This window comes from Tachypleus tridentatus, chromosome 2 (genome assembly GCF_004210375.1).
Source record: "Tachypleus tridentatus isolate NWPU-2018 chromosome 2, ASM421037v1, whole genome shotgun sequence".
Classification (NCBI taxonomy): Eukaryota; Metazoa; Arthropoda; class Merostomata; order Xiphosura; family Limulidae; genus Tachypleus; species Tachypleus tridentatus.
In genome coordinates, this window is record NC_134826.1 from 37,046,897 (window position 1) to 37,060,197 (window position 13,301).

The 13,301-nt window shown below is 35.2% G+C and overlaps 1 protein-coding gene across 2 annotated transcripts in view; it reads right to left on the minus strand.

The window, feature by feature from the left end:
- LOC143241013 (uncharacterized) overlaps positions 1-12,908 on the minus strand; it is a 39,991-nt gene extending 27,083 nt beyond the window's left edge. For both annotated transcript variants that reach the window (XM_076484429.1, XM_076484419.1), the window contains exons 1-4: positions 12,664-12,908; positions 12,400-12,466; positions 8,277-8,425; positions 7,122-7,470 (exon numbers count right to left, since the gene is read on the minus strand). In XM_076484429.1, coding sequence (XP_076340544.1) covers positions 7,122-7,470; positions 8,277-8,303 — 376 coding nt within the window. In that variant the 5' untranslated portion in view covers positions 8,304-8,425; positions 12,400-12,466; positions 12,664-12,908. The remainder of the gene's footprint in view (positions 1-7,121; positions 7,471-8,276; positions 8,426-12,399; positions 12,467-12,663) is intronic.
- Positions 12,909-13,301: the final 393 nt, after the last annotated feature.

Below are 13,301 nucleotides of genomic sequence, written 5' to 3' on the forward strand. Positions count from 1 at the left end.
CGGTTGTAAGTGAAAATGCACTCTTTACTAATGCACAAGACTTTCATTTCCAAAATTGTTAAACATATGACCGTTGCAATATCAATGATCCATTCTATCACACCCTAGTGGCCCTTCATCAATACTGAACGAGATTAGGTTAGGTTTGCTTTTAAGTACTAAGTGGGTGGGGGTAGAAATGTTCATATGATATTGTACTGAGACATGGGGGCTGTATCACTCAAGGGCGGAGTTCTATATGACACCCCAAGTAATTTTATCTTGTTGGTAGCTAATTTTCGTTTTTGTAATAATTTTGCGGTTTTTTCTAATTATACCCAAACAATAGTTGAAACTTTCCAAACGAATTACCAGTTTTCTAAAAAAAAAAAAATCACTTTGAGGTTTATGACCCCACTAAAAATCAGCGAAGTTGTTACGGTGAAACAAGGTCTATTTTTTCTTGACGTGAGACTGGTTAAATTAATACTGATCGAAACCAATAAAATAAAAGCAAGCATTATAAATAACACAAAAGAAACAAATGCAGTAGAGCGGAAAAATACGAAATGTAATTTTCTTGTGGTTCAGTAACTAGGCACAACTTTGCTTGAGGTCATGTAAAATATGAGAACAGGGTGTTTGTTGTTTTGATTGCGAGATTGAACACCGTTATACAAAAACTCATGACTTAAATATCTTTTAGAGTTATTACCTTGTTATGTACTAATCTTCCGTGCGTTTAATGTCGTAAAACACGTCTTAATACTGAGACTTTATGATATGTTTTACATTATTTGTTTTTGTTTTTTGAATTTCGCGCAAAGATACTCGAGGGCTATCTTCGTTAACTGTCCGTAATTTAGCAGTGTAAGAATAAAGAGAAGGCAGCTAGTGATGAAATAATAATCAGTGATGACGAGAAACCCACTTGTTGAGAAATTTATATGCAAAAACGGCTCGTTTGGGCTGAGAAAACACTTTTACTTTTAACACCAGCAAGCGTATCAGAAAATAAGCAACTTCGAGCGTTTCTACCAATTTATGCACATGTGCGCGCATCTCCAAAATTTACACATGCGCGTGCATGTACCAATTTACCCACCTGCACACGCATGTTTGAAAATAAGTAGCTGTGCGTGCATCTACAAAATTAACACCCACACAATAATGTGCAAAAATAAGTGCCTACGTGCACATCTAAGAAATTCAACACCTGTGAGCACACCTAAGAACCTACATTTCGCAACAACAAAATCAACATCTGCATGCACAGCTACAAAATCAACAGATGCACGCGCATATACGAATTTTCCCACCGGGGTACGCATGTACGAAAGTAAGCACCTGCGCGCGCATGTACTAAAATATGACCTGAGCATGCATGTACAAAAATACGCAACTACATGCATATAAGATAAGCACCTTTGTGCACATTTACAAAAATAAGCACCTAGGCGTGCATGTACCATAATGAGCACCTATGCACTCCTGTACCAATTCACGCAACTACTCGCGCAAGTATGAAAATTATTAATTGCGCGTCCATGTACGAAGAAAATAAGCACATGCGCGCGCACCTACTTTTTACGAATCTGCGTGCGCTATATAGAATAGACACATGTGCACTCATGTGCAAAAATAAGCACCTACGCACGCATCTAAGAAATTCAACACCTGCTAGTCCATCTACCAATTTACTAACTTCGTGCACATGTACGAAAATAAGCATCTATTGGCGAAAGTACAAAAATAAGAAACTGTGTGCGCATCTACAAATTCAACACCTGCTTGTGAAACTAGAAAATAAACCTGTGTTCGCGCAGGTGCGTAAATTAATACATAAACATGCAGGTGCTTATTTTCTTAATGCAATGTATATGCAATACACGCATCTATGAATGTATGCACCTGTGTACGCATTTACAAAAATAAGCACCTGCGTGAGAATGTACGGAAATAAGAACGTGCGCGAGAAACTACAAAATCAACATCTGTACACATAGGTGTTTATATTGTAGTTGCACACGCAGATGCTTATTTTCGTACATGCACGCATAGGTGCGGAAATTGGCAGATGCGTGGGCAGGTGCTTAGTTGTGTTCATGCCAGGGTATTTACCACTTTAAGCATCTGTATGTGCATGTACGAAAATAAGCACCTGCGTGCGCATCTAAGAAATTCAAAACCTGCGAGTGTATCTACCCATTTAATAACTTCGCCTTCATGTATGAAAATAAGCAATTATGCGCACATCTACAGAATCAACACCTTCTCGCAAAACTACAAAATGAACACGTGCGAGCGCATATACCAGTACACCTATCTGCATGTGCATGTACAAAATTAAGCGCCTAACAATTTATACTTCTGTGCACACATGTTCTAAAATAAGCACCTGTACACTCGTGTACCAATTTACGCAACTGCACGCGCATGTACGAAAATAGGCATTTGCACGAGCGTGTATGAAGATAAGCTCTGCACGCAAAGGTATCAATTTATGCACCTTCGAGGGAATTTACCATTTTATGCACCTGTGCACGCATGTACGAAAATAAGCGACTATGTGCACAACTAAAAAATCACCGTTTGCGTGTACCAATTTACGTATGTGAACGCGTATATACGAAAATAACCACCTTTGCAAACATCTGCCAATTTATGCATCTGCAAGGACATCTGCAAAAAATAAACACCTGCACGCACATGTACGAGTACAACCAGCCAATCTGCTCATCCTTACATACTAATACTAGCGAAAACATAGTAGAAAGGCTTAATTATGTACTCATAACTTCATACCCACAATTAATTCTGGACAGTTTCCCTAACAAAATTATGTTATGGACTTTTACTTTAAATACCTTTATAAACATCTTGTACTGATTGATTAGCTCCTCTGGCCTATGCATTTCAAAAACTGCATCTCTGCTGGCCCACATTATGATATTTCTTTCTCTGTCAGTTATATCCTCCACCTGTGTCCCTGTGTAACACATTCTGATTCTTTTCTTCCTATTTATCATGCAAATTATTCTATCCACAAAACATGTCAAAGATTCACCTATAACTTTCTTATCATCCTTTCCTCTAAGGGTCAGTTGAAAGATCACTTAGAAATTTACTACAACTAAAATTTATAGTTAAACTAAACAATAAAAGAAATTATTGAGTGAATGTTAAACACAACCTTACATGAAATCTCGCAATAACTTTAAAGAAACTGTTTTAAACAGTTTTTTATGTATTTTGCCTATCACATGAACACTCAATACTTCCCATTCTAAGCTTAGTTTTTAATATACTTCTTTTTGGAACAATCTTTAAAATACAATTTATAGCTCTTAGTTACTGTTCCCTAGTGCTCAACCTCTACTAAATTTCATACTCGAAAGCTGTTATGGATTGTTTTTATCTGAAGGCTGAAAACTACAAATTGTTAACTTTAAGAAAGTATACCACTCTTCTCATTAATCTCGTACCTTTTTTAATAATAAAATCACAAGTTTTTCATCACGTGTTTCAACATCATCACAATATTGCCCGCCGTCTGATACCATTATCTGGTCTATTGTTTTCTAATTATACCTATATCTAGCAATGAGGACAGCTACTTCTGAGATAACATTCGTCATTCCTAAGATTTGAAGAAACTCCTGTCATTTCCTGAGCCACCAATTTCCGTGATCTCAATCTTTAGGATTTTGTGCATAACATGGTTGTTAATCGGGAAAAAGACGACTAGAATCGTTGTTGGGCTTACCAACTTCATTAGTCAGTACATATTAAGAAATAATTAAAAGCTTAGAGTAATTTTAATGAAAGCTAAAACTATGAATCTATGTTATTTGCTGATATATGTAGACCATTGAACCAATTTACACACATGTACGATAACAAGCATGTGCGTGCGTATCTTAGGAATTCAACGCTGACGAGCGCATATACCAATTTACTAACTTCGCGCAGATGTACGAAAATAAGCACCTACGAGAGCAACTACAAAATCACCACTTGCAAGCTCTACCAATTTACGCGCATATACGAAATTCAACACCTGCATGCACATCTACCAATTTACTAACTTCATGCACATGTAAGAAAATAAGCAACTACTCGGGCACCTGAAACTAAACACCTGCACGTGCATCTACCAATATATATGTACCAATTTATATTACTGCATGCATCTATACAAAAATAAATATCTGCATGCATATGTACCAATTTACATACCTGCATAAATACCTCTGCATGCATGTACAAATTTACACAACTGCACATGCATCAGCCAATTTATGCAACTACACAAGCATGTACGAAAATAAGAACACAGATGCCAATTTACCAATTTATGCACCAGTGCACATAAGTAACAAAACAAGCACCTGCCCACATATCTACTCATTTACATACTTGCATGCACATGTACCAATTTACATACCTGCACATCCCTGTGCAAAAAGAAATATCAATGCACACATGTACAAATTTGTGCAACTACGAGCACATGATCAAAAATAAGCACTCGCAAATGCATTTACCAATTTATGCACCTTCACGTGCATGAATAAAGATGAGCACATGTGTGCACATCTACCAGTGTACAGATCTGCATGTATGTGCTAAAATAATCATTTGAGCTTGTACGTACTAATTTACGCACCTGCGCAAAAGTACCAAAATAAGCACATTCGAGAGCAGGTAGAAAATCAACACCTCCATGTGCATGTACCTATTTACTTAACTGCGTGAGCAAATCCGAAAATAAGCACCCATAAAATCAACACCTGCGAGTGCATGTATGAATTTACATACTGACGTGTGCCTGTGCAAAAGTAGGAAACTGCATGCACATCGACCAATCTACGCAGGTAGTCGACCATGTAGAAAAAAGCACCTGTGCCCGCATTTACGAATTTATGCATATGCATCTGCGTGTAGGAAATAAGTAAATGTGCGTGCAACTACCAATTTACATATCTCCTAGCGCATGTGCTAAAATAAGCATTTGAACGTGCATGTACCAATTTAGGCATCTGTGTGCACATGTACGAAAATAAGACCTGCATAAGAAACTACAAAATCAAAACATGTATTAAAATGACCACCTCCTCGTGCATCTACCATTTTATGCACCTGAGAGAGTATCAAACAAAATCAGTACTTTCACGCTAGTGTACAAAAAGTAAAAACATGCCCTGCATGTACCAATTCATGTAGCTGTGCACGCAAATAAGAAAATAAGCACCTGAAAGAGCATCTACAAAATCAGCATCTGCAAGATTATGTACAAAAATAAGAACCATTACATATATCTCAGAAATTCAAAATCTAACTTTCCGCATATGTTAGAAAATAAACACCTGTACATGCATTTATGAAATTTAACAGCTGTCAACAGATCCACCAATTTACTAACTTCACGAGCATGTTCAATAATAAGTACCTGCACACGTAACTACAAAATTTCATAAACTTGCACGTGTAAGTAACAAAATAAGTCATGCACACACATCTTTTGATTTATGCACCTGCATGGACATGTACCAATTTACACAACTGCACATGACTGTGCAAAACTAAATACCTGTGCTCACATGTATATATCTATATACGTGCATGATCCAGTTTAAATACAAATACCTACATGAACATGTACAAATTTATGCAACTGAGCATGCATCAAGCAATTTACACAACTATACACACATCATCAAAAATAACAAACTGCACACGCTTTACCACATTACGCACAAGCGCATGCATGTTCAAAAATAAGCACATTCATGTGCACCTACCAGTTCACTCATCTGAACACTCTTGTACTAAAACACATGGGTACATGTGCAAAAATAAATACGTGCACTCAAGTAGAAAGTAAACACATGCACGTGCATGTACTGACTGATTTACCTGTGCATGATGTACGAAAACAAGTACGTAAGAGTGCATATACAAATTTAGGCACCTACATGCTCATCTACAAGTTTACTCACATGTTCACTCAGGTGCGAAAATAACCACCTGCTTTCACGTGCAAAAATAAGTACGTGCACGTGCAAGTAAATAGTTAGCACATGCACGTTCATGTTCGTATTTATGCAATTCTACGCGTAAGTACGAAAATAAGTAGCAGCACGCGCATCTACCGAGTTAAACACCTGAGTGCGTATATACAAAATCACTACTTGCCTGCTTATGTGAAAATATAAGCACCTATACACGCATCTAAGAAATACAACACCAGCAACCTCTATTTCCAATTTACTAATTTCATGAGGTTTTATTAAAGATTTTGGGAAGAGTTGACTTCTGCTTTAATTATAAGTTACTTACCATTGGTTTGCTGAGGTTAATAGTGCTGCATTTATGATTCATAATGGTTTTATTATTCTTCATTGAATAACATTTAGGTTTTAACTTTTAACAACATGGATATTTGTTTGTTTGTTTTCAGTTTTAGTGATAGTACAATTTACAGAGTGGAAGAAACACGTAGCTAATGAGAATTCAATCAAAGTTTAACAGTAATCGTGCATGTTCGACGCACCCAGTTGCCCTTGTTTTTTATGTTTTTATTTTGTGATTGTATTATTGTTTGTTTCTGTGAATATACATTTTTATCTTGGTTGTTCTTTAGATTTCATCTAGAGACCTAAGAGATGCTCAGTCACACTCTGTAACCAAGTATATCACATATATCTAGTCAGTAGGCCTAACTGACTACTGAGTAGAATAAAACATTCTGCGGAAAAAGCCTTAGGGGTCATAAGAGTCACTGTCAAATTTCATTATTCGATTAGTCTATGAGTCGGCAGGGGTGTGGGTACGGTTTACTAGGTGCCTTCCCTCTAATCTACCTGGCCTGGAATCACCAGGTGATTAAGGCACTCGACTCGTAATCCAAGGGTCACAGGTTCGAATCCCCGTCACACCAAAACATGCTCGCCCTTTCAGCCGTGGACTCGTTATAACGTGACCGTCAATCTCTCTATGTTTTGTTAAAAGAGTAGTCCAAGAGTTCGCGGTTGGTGGTAATATTAGACTAGCTGCTCTCCCTCTGGTCTGGAACCTTCATCTAAACAAACGCTCAGTGAAGGTGTCCTACTCTTTGGGCAAAAGGCATCCGATCTTACAGAATAATGGTGATGACCTGTCACTGGACTTGATTTTTTCATCTTCACGTTCATCATTTCTTGGGTGAGGCACGTTCAAATTGAGATTATTCTGTTGTTTTGATGTCTGATCGTCATTCTCTATATGTCCTTTTCTTGTATCCTGATCGTCAGGGGCTTCACTAGAATAATCGTTTCTGTCCCTTTCTTGTGTTAATGACTTGTTTGAATGGGATTGTTTGAGAGTACCATTAACAGAATCAGGTTGCTTGGAATGTCGAATCTTTTTTGGAGTAGGTGTAAAAGGTGAGGATTCAGTAGATGGTCTACCAGGATTCAGTAGATGGTTTATCCAGGATTTTCGATGACTCTAGATAAAGATTTCAAAGTTCTCATAAGGTTAGATATTCATAATGTTCTATATACTTAAAAGTCATAAATGAATCTTAAAGGTTTTTTGAATGTTCTAAATGTTCATTCAATTTTTTTCTCAATAGCCACCCTTTCTCTGCAAACAGTGAAAGAATGTGAAGATGCAACTGTTTCTTTTCTCTTTTATACTACGCATATGAGGTTAAACTAGGTAGTGGATGTTCTCTCCCCCAGCATTCTACATAATGACCCACCACATTCATGTCCTGGTACTGGGTATTTGTTTTGGGGCTACAATTTTTTCATTTATGTATTTATCTTATTAACAAAATGTACAATCAGACATTGTTCACAACAAAGCAATTGGTCCCATTGTAGTACAGTGAAACAATACATACAATCAGACATTTTTGATGCCACAGCAGTTGTCCCCATTGCAGTGACACAATACATACAATCAGTCATTGTTGATAACAAAGCACTTGCTTCCATTTTAAGTACAGTAAAACGATTCACACTATTAGACATTTTTTGATGGCAAAGATGTTGTCCCCATTGTAGTTGAGTAAAACAAAACATACAATCAGATATTGTTCACAACAAAGAAATTATCCCCATTGCAGTACAGTGAAACAATACATACAATCAGTCATTGTTGATAACAAAGCACTTGCATCCATTTTAATACTAGAAAACAATATATACAATCAGACATTGTTCCCATTGTAAGTACAATAAAACAATACGTACAATCAGACATTGTTGACAGCAAAGCAATTGTAAGTAAAATAAAACAATACATACAATCAGACATTGTTGACAGCAAAGCATTTTCTTCCATTGCTTGCTTCAGTCTCCACTGGAGTTCTTCTTTCTCCATAGATAATCAATACTTTGTCTTAACCTCTTTCTCAAACTCCTCCTCTAGCTGTAGACTTTCACTTTTTAACTGTCTGCAAGTTGAAATATGAAAGTCAAACTTAGTCAGACCACAGTTACTATCTAACGATTTTTTTGAACAAAGCGAAACAGATCTAGTTTATTCTTTGTGCAAGTTAATCTTAGTTTATTCTTATTTTCATGACATATATTGTCAGAAATAATATCTGACAACTGATGGATTATAAACCAGGTACAAATTATTTTAGTATAGAACTATTTGTGGTATGTCACACAACTGAAAATACCCAGTTTTGAGCCAATGCTTAAACTAAGGGATTTTCAGTGATGGGACAAATATCATATCTTAATGTATAATGTACAGTTTCAGAGCAAAACCTGTTTTATATTGGTGGCTGTGTTAAAATGGTTTCATGTTTCTGTAAATATAGTTTTATTAAAAACAAGTAACCTCCACATGCATGCATTACATTATTTGATTTTTAAAGATGTGATGTTTACATAGTCTTTCACAACATAACAAGTCTAGGTAGTTGTTTGATTCTAATAATGAGCTGTCATGTTTACATAGTTCATAGTAACATGTTTATAATCAAAATCATTGGTGAAATAAGTGTTCTATTTCTGTACATACTATTACAAAACACGTTTTGAACTTTGTTATGTTCGATTAAATTATGATTAGTTCTTTTATCAGATTAGACAGTCTTTGACTAGATTAGATGAAATATAGTAATTTGAGTTTATACAATTAACAACTAATAAGTCAAGTTTTCGATCTTATGTTTACTCATGAACAATGTAAGTGATTAAATCATAAATATAGTTAACAGTAAATTTATAGAAGTCACGAGAGTAATCATTGAAATGACACTGTTTGTTGTAATCATTAAAATGTCACTACCTGCTGAGCTGTCGTAATAATTAATCTTCGAACCTGTCTACAGTAAAAGTTGCTGTTGTTTTATTTTAGAATTAATTTGTAATTCTATGTTTAATATATATTATAGTTTTAAAGTTTCTATAATTTACTTTCAATATTGTCAAATTATAGAAGACTGAATGGAGTCAGAACATGGTTAAACTATAGTCTAAGAGAGATACTGAAAAAAGTAAATTAAAATTATCGAATTATTTGATTGAAGCTAAAAGTAATTCATAGATTACTTAAGACAATTAGCGAACTAGAAACACTCATTGTTCTAAAAAACAAAAGTTAAACCCATAATGGACTGAATCACTTCTAATGACACTCTGATGGGATATGTTGAGCCTCATTATGACATTATGTTGGATGAAATAAGGATAAAATAAATCATATCACAGACGTTAACACTACTGTTTACCCTCATTATGTTAAACAACTAGATACAAAAAGTAACTTAATCTAAACTAGATATATTCTTAATGGATTATAATTGAAACAAATACACATAGTTATGGTTTGTAAAGTAATTCACTTGGTCAAGGAAAAAAATGTTCCACAAATGTTCTGCGTAAACTGTGTAGTAAAGTTAATGTAATTAAACATCAAATGAAATTCACACATGAGAAAAATAAAATCTGTGACTTAGGACTGCCTTAATGAAAGTGAGTTTGAAATTGTATTCAAGACCCTTTGAATCTTACATAACGGGAAATCAGTGTCTTTGCACTCATAATGCTTTTGTTCCGTAGGTGAGACTAGAGACCCATACGTTTCTTACACTAGTATCACTTTGAATTTATCACGAATTAGCATAATATTGGAAATTGTTGATACATTCAACAAATATTTTTAATAATTTCATAATAATTACAAAATTTATTCTTTATCGAATTTCTTAGTTTCATGATGTGGATTTATATAAGTAAAATGGTAAAAAGTCGAGGGCAGGCCGCTAGATAAATATAAAACATGAATTTTCAAATTCTCGAAAGTTGCGACAGCTCATGCGCTGTCCGCGTTTCTCAAAAGTGTGAGATCCTACAGAGTAGTTAACGCATGCGTGTTGAAGACAATTATGAAAAACAGGAGGTGTAACAAAGACTAGAATATCGACACGTGGGTCACATGAACAGAATATACAAACTATATATAAAAAAAACAGTTAATGAGCGTTAGTTTCTCTTCGAATTTGGGTGTTGGAATAAGAAAGAAGTTTGTTTGTTTTTGGTTTTTTGGAATTTCGCACAAAGCTACTCGAGGGCTATCTGTGCTAGCCGTCCCTAATTTAACAGTGTAAGACTAGAGGGAAGGCAGCTAGTCATCACCACCCACCGCCAACTCTTGGGCTACTCTTTTACCAACGAAAAGTGGGATTGACCGTCATATTATACGCCCCCATGGCTGGGAGGGCGAGCATGTTTAGCGCGACGCGGGCGCGAACCCGCAAGAAAGAAGACATTTTAGAAATAGTTTAATATTGAACGAGGCTTTCAACGGTAAACAAGGGCTATAACTTAAAACTGGAAAGTGAAAATCCATATATTAGAATAATGATTTGTACTTGATTAATAACACGAAACAAACACTTCTTGAATGTTAATATATACATCAGAATCACAACTATTTCGTTTTATGAAATTTACTAAGTATGAATAAAAAGATTGAAGAAAATTACAAAAGGTTATTTGTTTATTTTCCAATCTCATGTTGATATAAGGATAATACAACGGATAATTCATTTAACCCGTTAAAAACGTTTCATAAAATGTTAAAAAATTAAGAGTTCCCAGGTTTTTATTTGCTTTGCAAAAAAATCTGCTTTTTATCTACATATAGGCCCGGCATGGCCAGGTGATTAAGGCACTCGACTCATAATCTAAGGGTCGTGGGTTCAAATCTCCGTCACACCAAACATACCTGCCCTTTCAGCAATGGGAGCGTTATAATTTGACTGTCAATCCCACTATTCGTCGGTAAAAGAGTAGCCCAAGAGTTGGCGGTGGGTGGTACACGCACAAAGCTACACGAAATTCAAAAACAAACAAACAAACTAAATATAATTTGATATAAAAATAGCTTATCAACACCTTTAGTAACGTGTCTGTAATATGCAAGTTATAGCTCACTATTTTATACTATTAATATTATAAAGAGAGATATTGATCATTAGATGCATCGTTAAACCTGTCTTTAGGTGCTCACAAAATTTGTTCTTTATCCCCTTATTCTGCGGATTCATGTTGCTAGAAACCGGGTTTCGATACCCTTGGTTGCAAAGCACAGATATTTCATTGTGTAGCTTTCTGCTTAGTTCCAAACAAAAACATCATTCTACATTATTTACTTATCGCCTGAAATCCTATCAAGTACATATGAAGGATAAGTGCGCATGTTTTCTTCTTACAGCAAAGCCGCATTACGCTATCTGCTAAGTCCACCAAGAAGAACCGAACCGCTGATTTTAGCATTATAAGTCCGTAGACTTACCACTGTACCAGCGTGGGACTGAAAGATCAGTAACTAATATGAAAAGAACTATTCAAACTAGTATAAAAAATGTAAAGAAATTTGGGTTATTACGTTTGAATAACATTTATGATCATGCAAATCTTAGACGTTTACTGATTTTCTCCTATCTATTATAAATCTTCATCAAAGTCCAACTATAAAAGTTTAAGGTTCTGATAATTTCTTCCAGGTTCCAAACGCACTCTCATCAACAACACCATTCAAATGCTAACATTTGAGTACATTGATCAAACATCAAAAGTATACGCTTTCTGTGAGGTCATTAACCTTTAAACACAAACAAATACAATCTGAAAAGCTGCAACAGAATAGAAGTCTTCAATACGCTCAATACCATTAACGACACACGCATTTTCTTACTGGTTCATTTAAAAGCTGAACACACGTGTCGTTGTTATTAACCGTTCTCAAATCGAGTATAAAACATTCTATCTCGTTACGGGTCTTTACAATGTTCAGTTCCAAAGTTGTTATTTATTCCATGCTTACAAGCATTGGATAATGAAAAAAACATTTGAGAATAAGACAAGAAAGACAGAAATTCAAAAGAAATGATGCAAAGAGGCTTACCTTTTCTTTCCGTTTCCAACTTTGTCAATTTAAATAGAAGTAAGATCACGTTAAAACTGTTACAGTCCTGAAACAATTAAGGATAAATAAAATTACTTACACTAATTAACAACGCAGTATAAATCAGTACTTTATTAATTACTTCACGAATACTTCTTTTAAAATCTTCAGATAATTAAAGCAAATATTTTATTGCTTCAACAGTTATAGCTGTAAGGTTTTTAAACATCTAAAAATCAGTCGGCGTTATGAAAGTATACACACCTTGTATTATTGTTACTGTCAACAGAAAGAAAACTTCACGTATTGCAATTGCTTTTGTGAAGTATACGCTGCAACGTGTACTACTTCAGACGATGATCAGACACTTTGTTATATTAACTCTGAGTGTATATCTGAGAGCTCTTTTGATGACTTGCTTTCGTGCCAAGACCTGGACTTTCCGTAAAACAAGCTAGATTACGAACTATATAGACGAACACACACACATGTGTGTGTGTTCTAATGGCTTTAGCTTTCACACTATAAGGACAGCCGCTTGCCTTCCCAGCAAACAAGTCAGCTGAGATCATATCTGCTTCGTTCCTATTGGTTGGTGATAAGTACTACAGTCCAGAATCATTTTTTTTTCCGTTCTTATAAAAAATTCGCATGCTGGAAATAGAAGTTAGACAAGAAAAAACGGTAAAACAAAAAAAGTAACGTATGCATGAATTATTTTCAACATTTCAAAGCACCTATTACAGCGAGAGAATCAAGGAAAGGAAACGTAAAGTAATTCTAATATCATCAACTAAATATAAACTTATGGTTTCACTGTCTTTTTTACTATTCATATACGAACACTTACGCAATAATGTGTATAGAATACATATAAATCTAATCAATGTTACTGTCCCTTT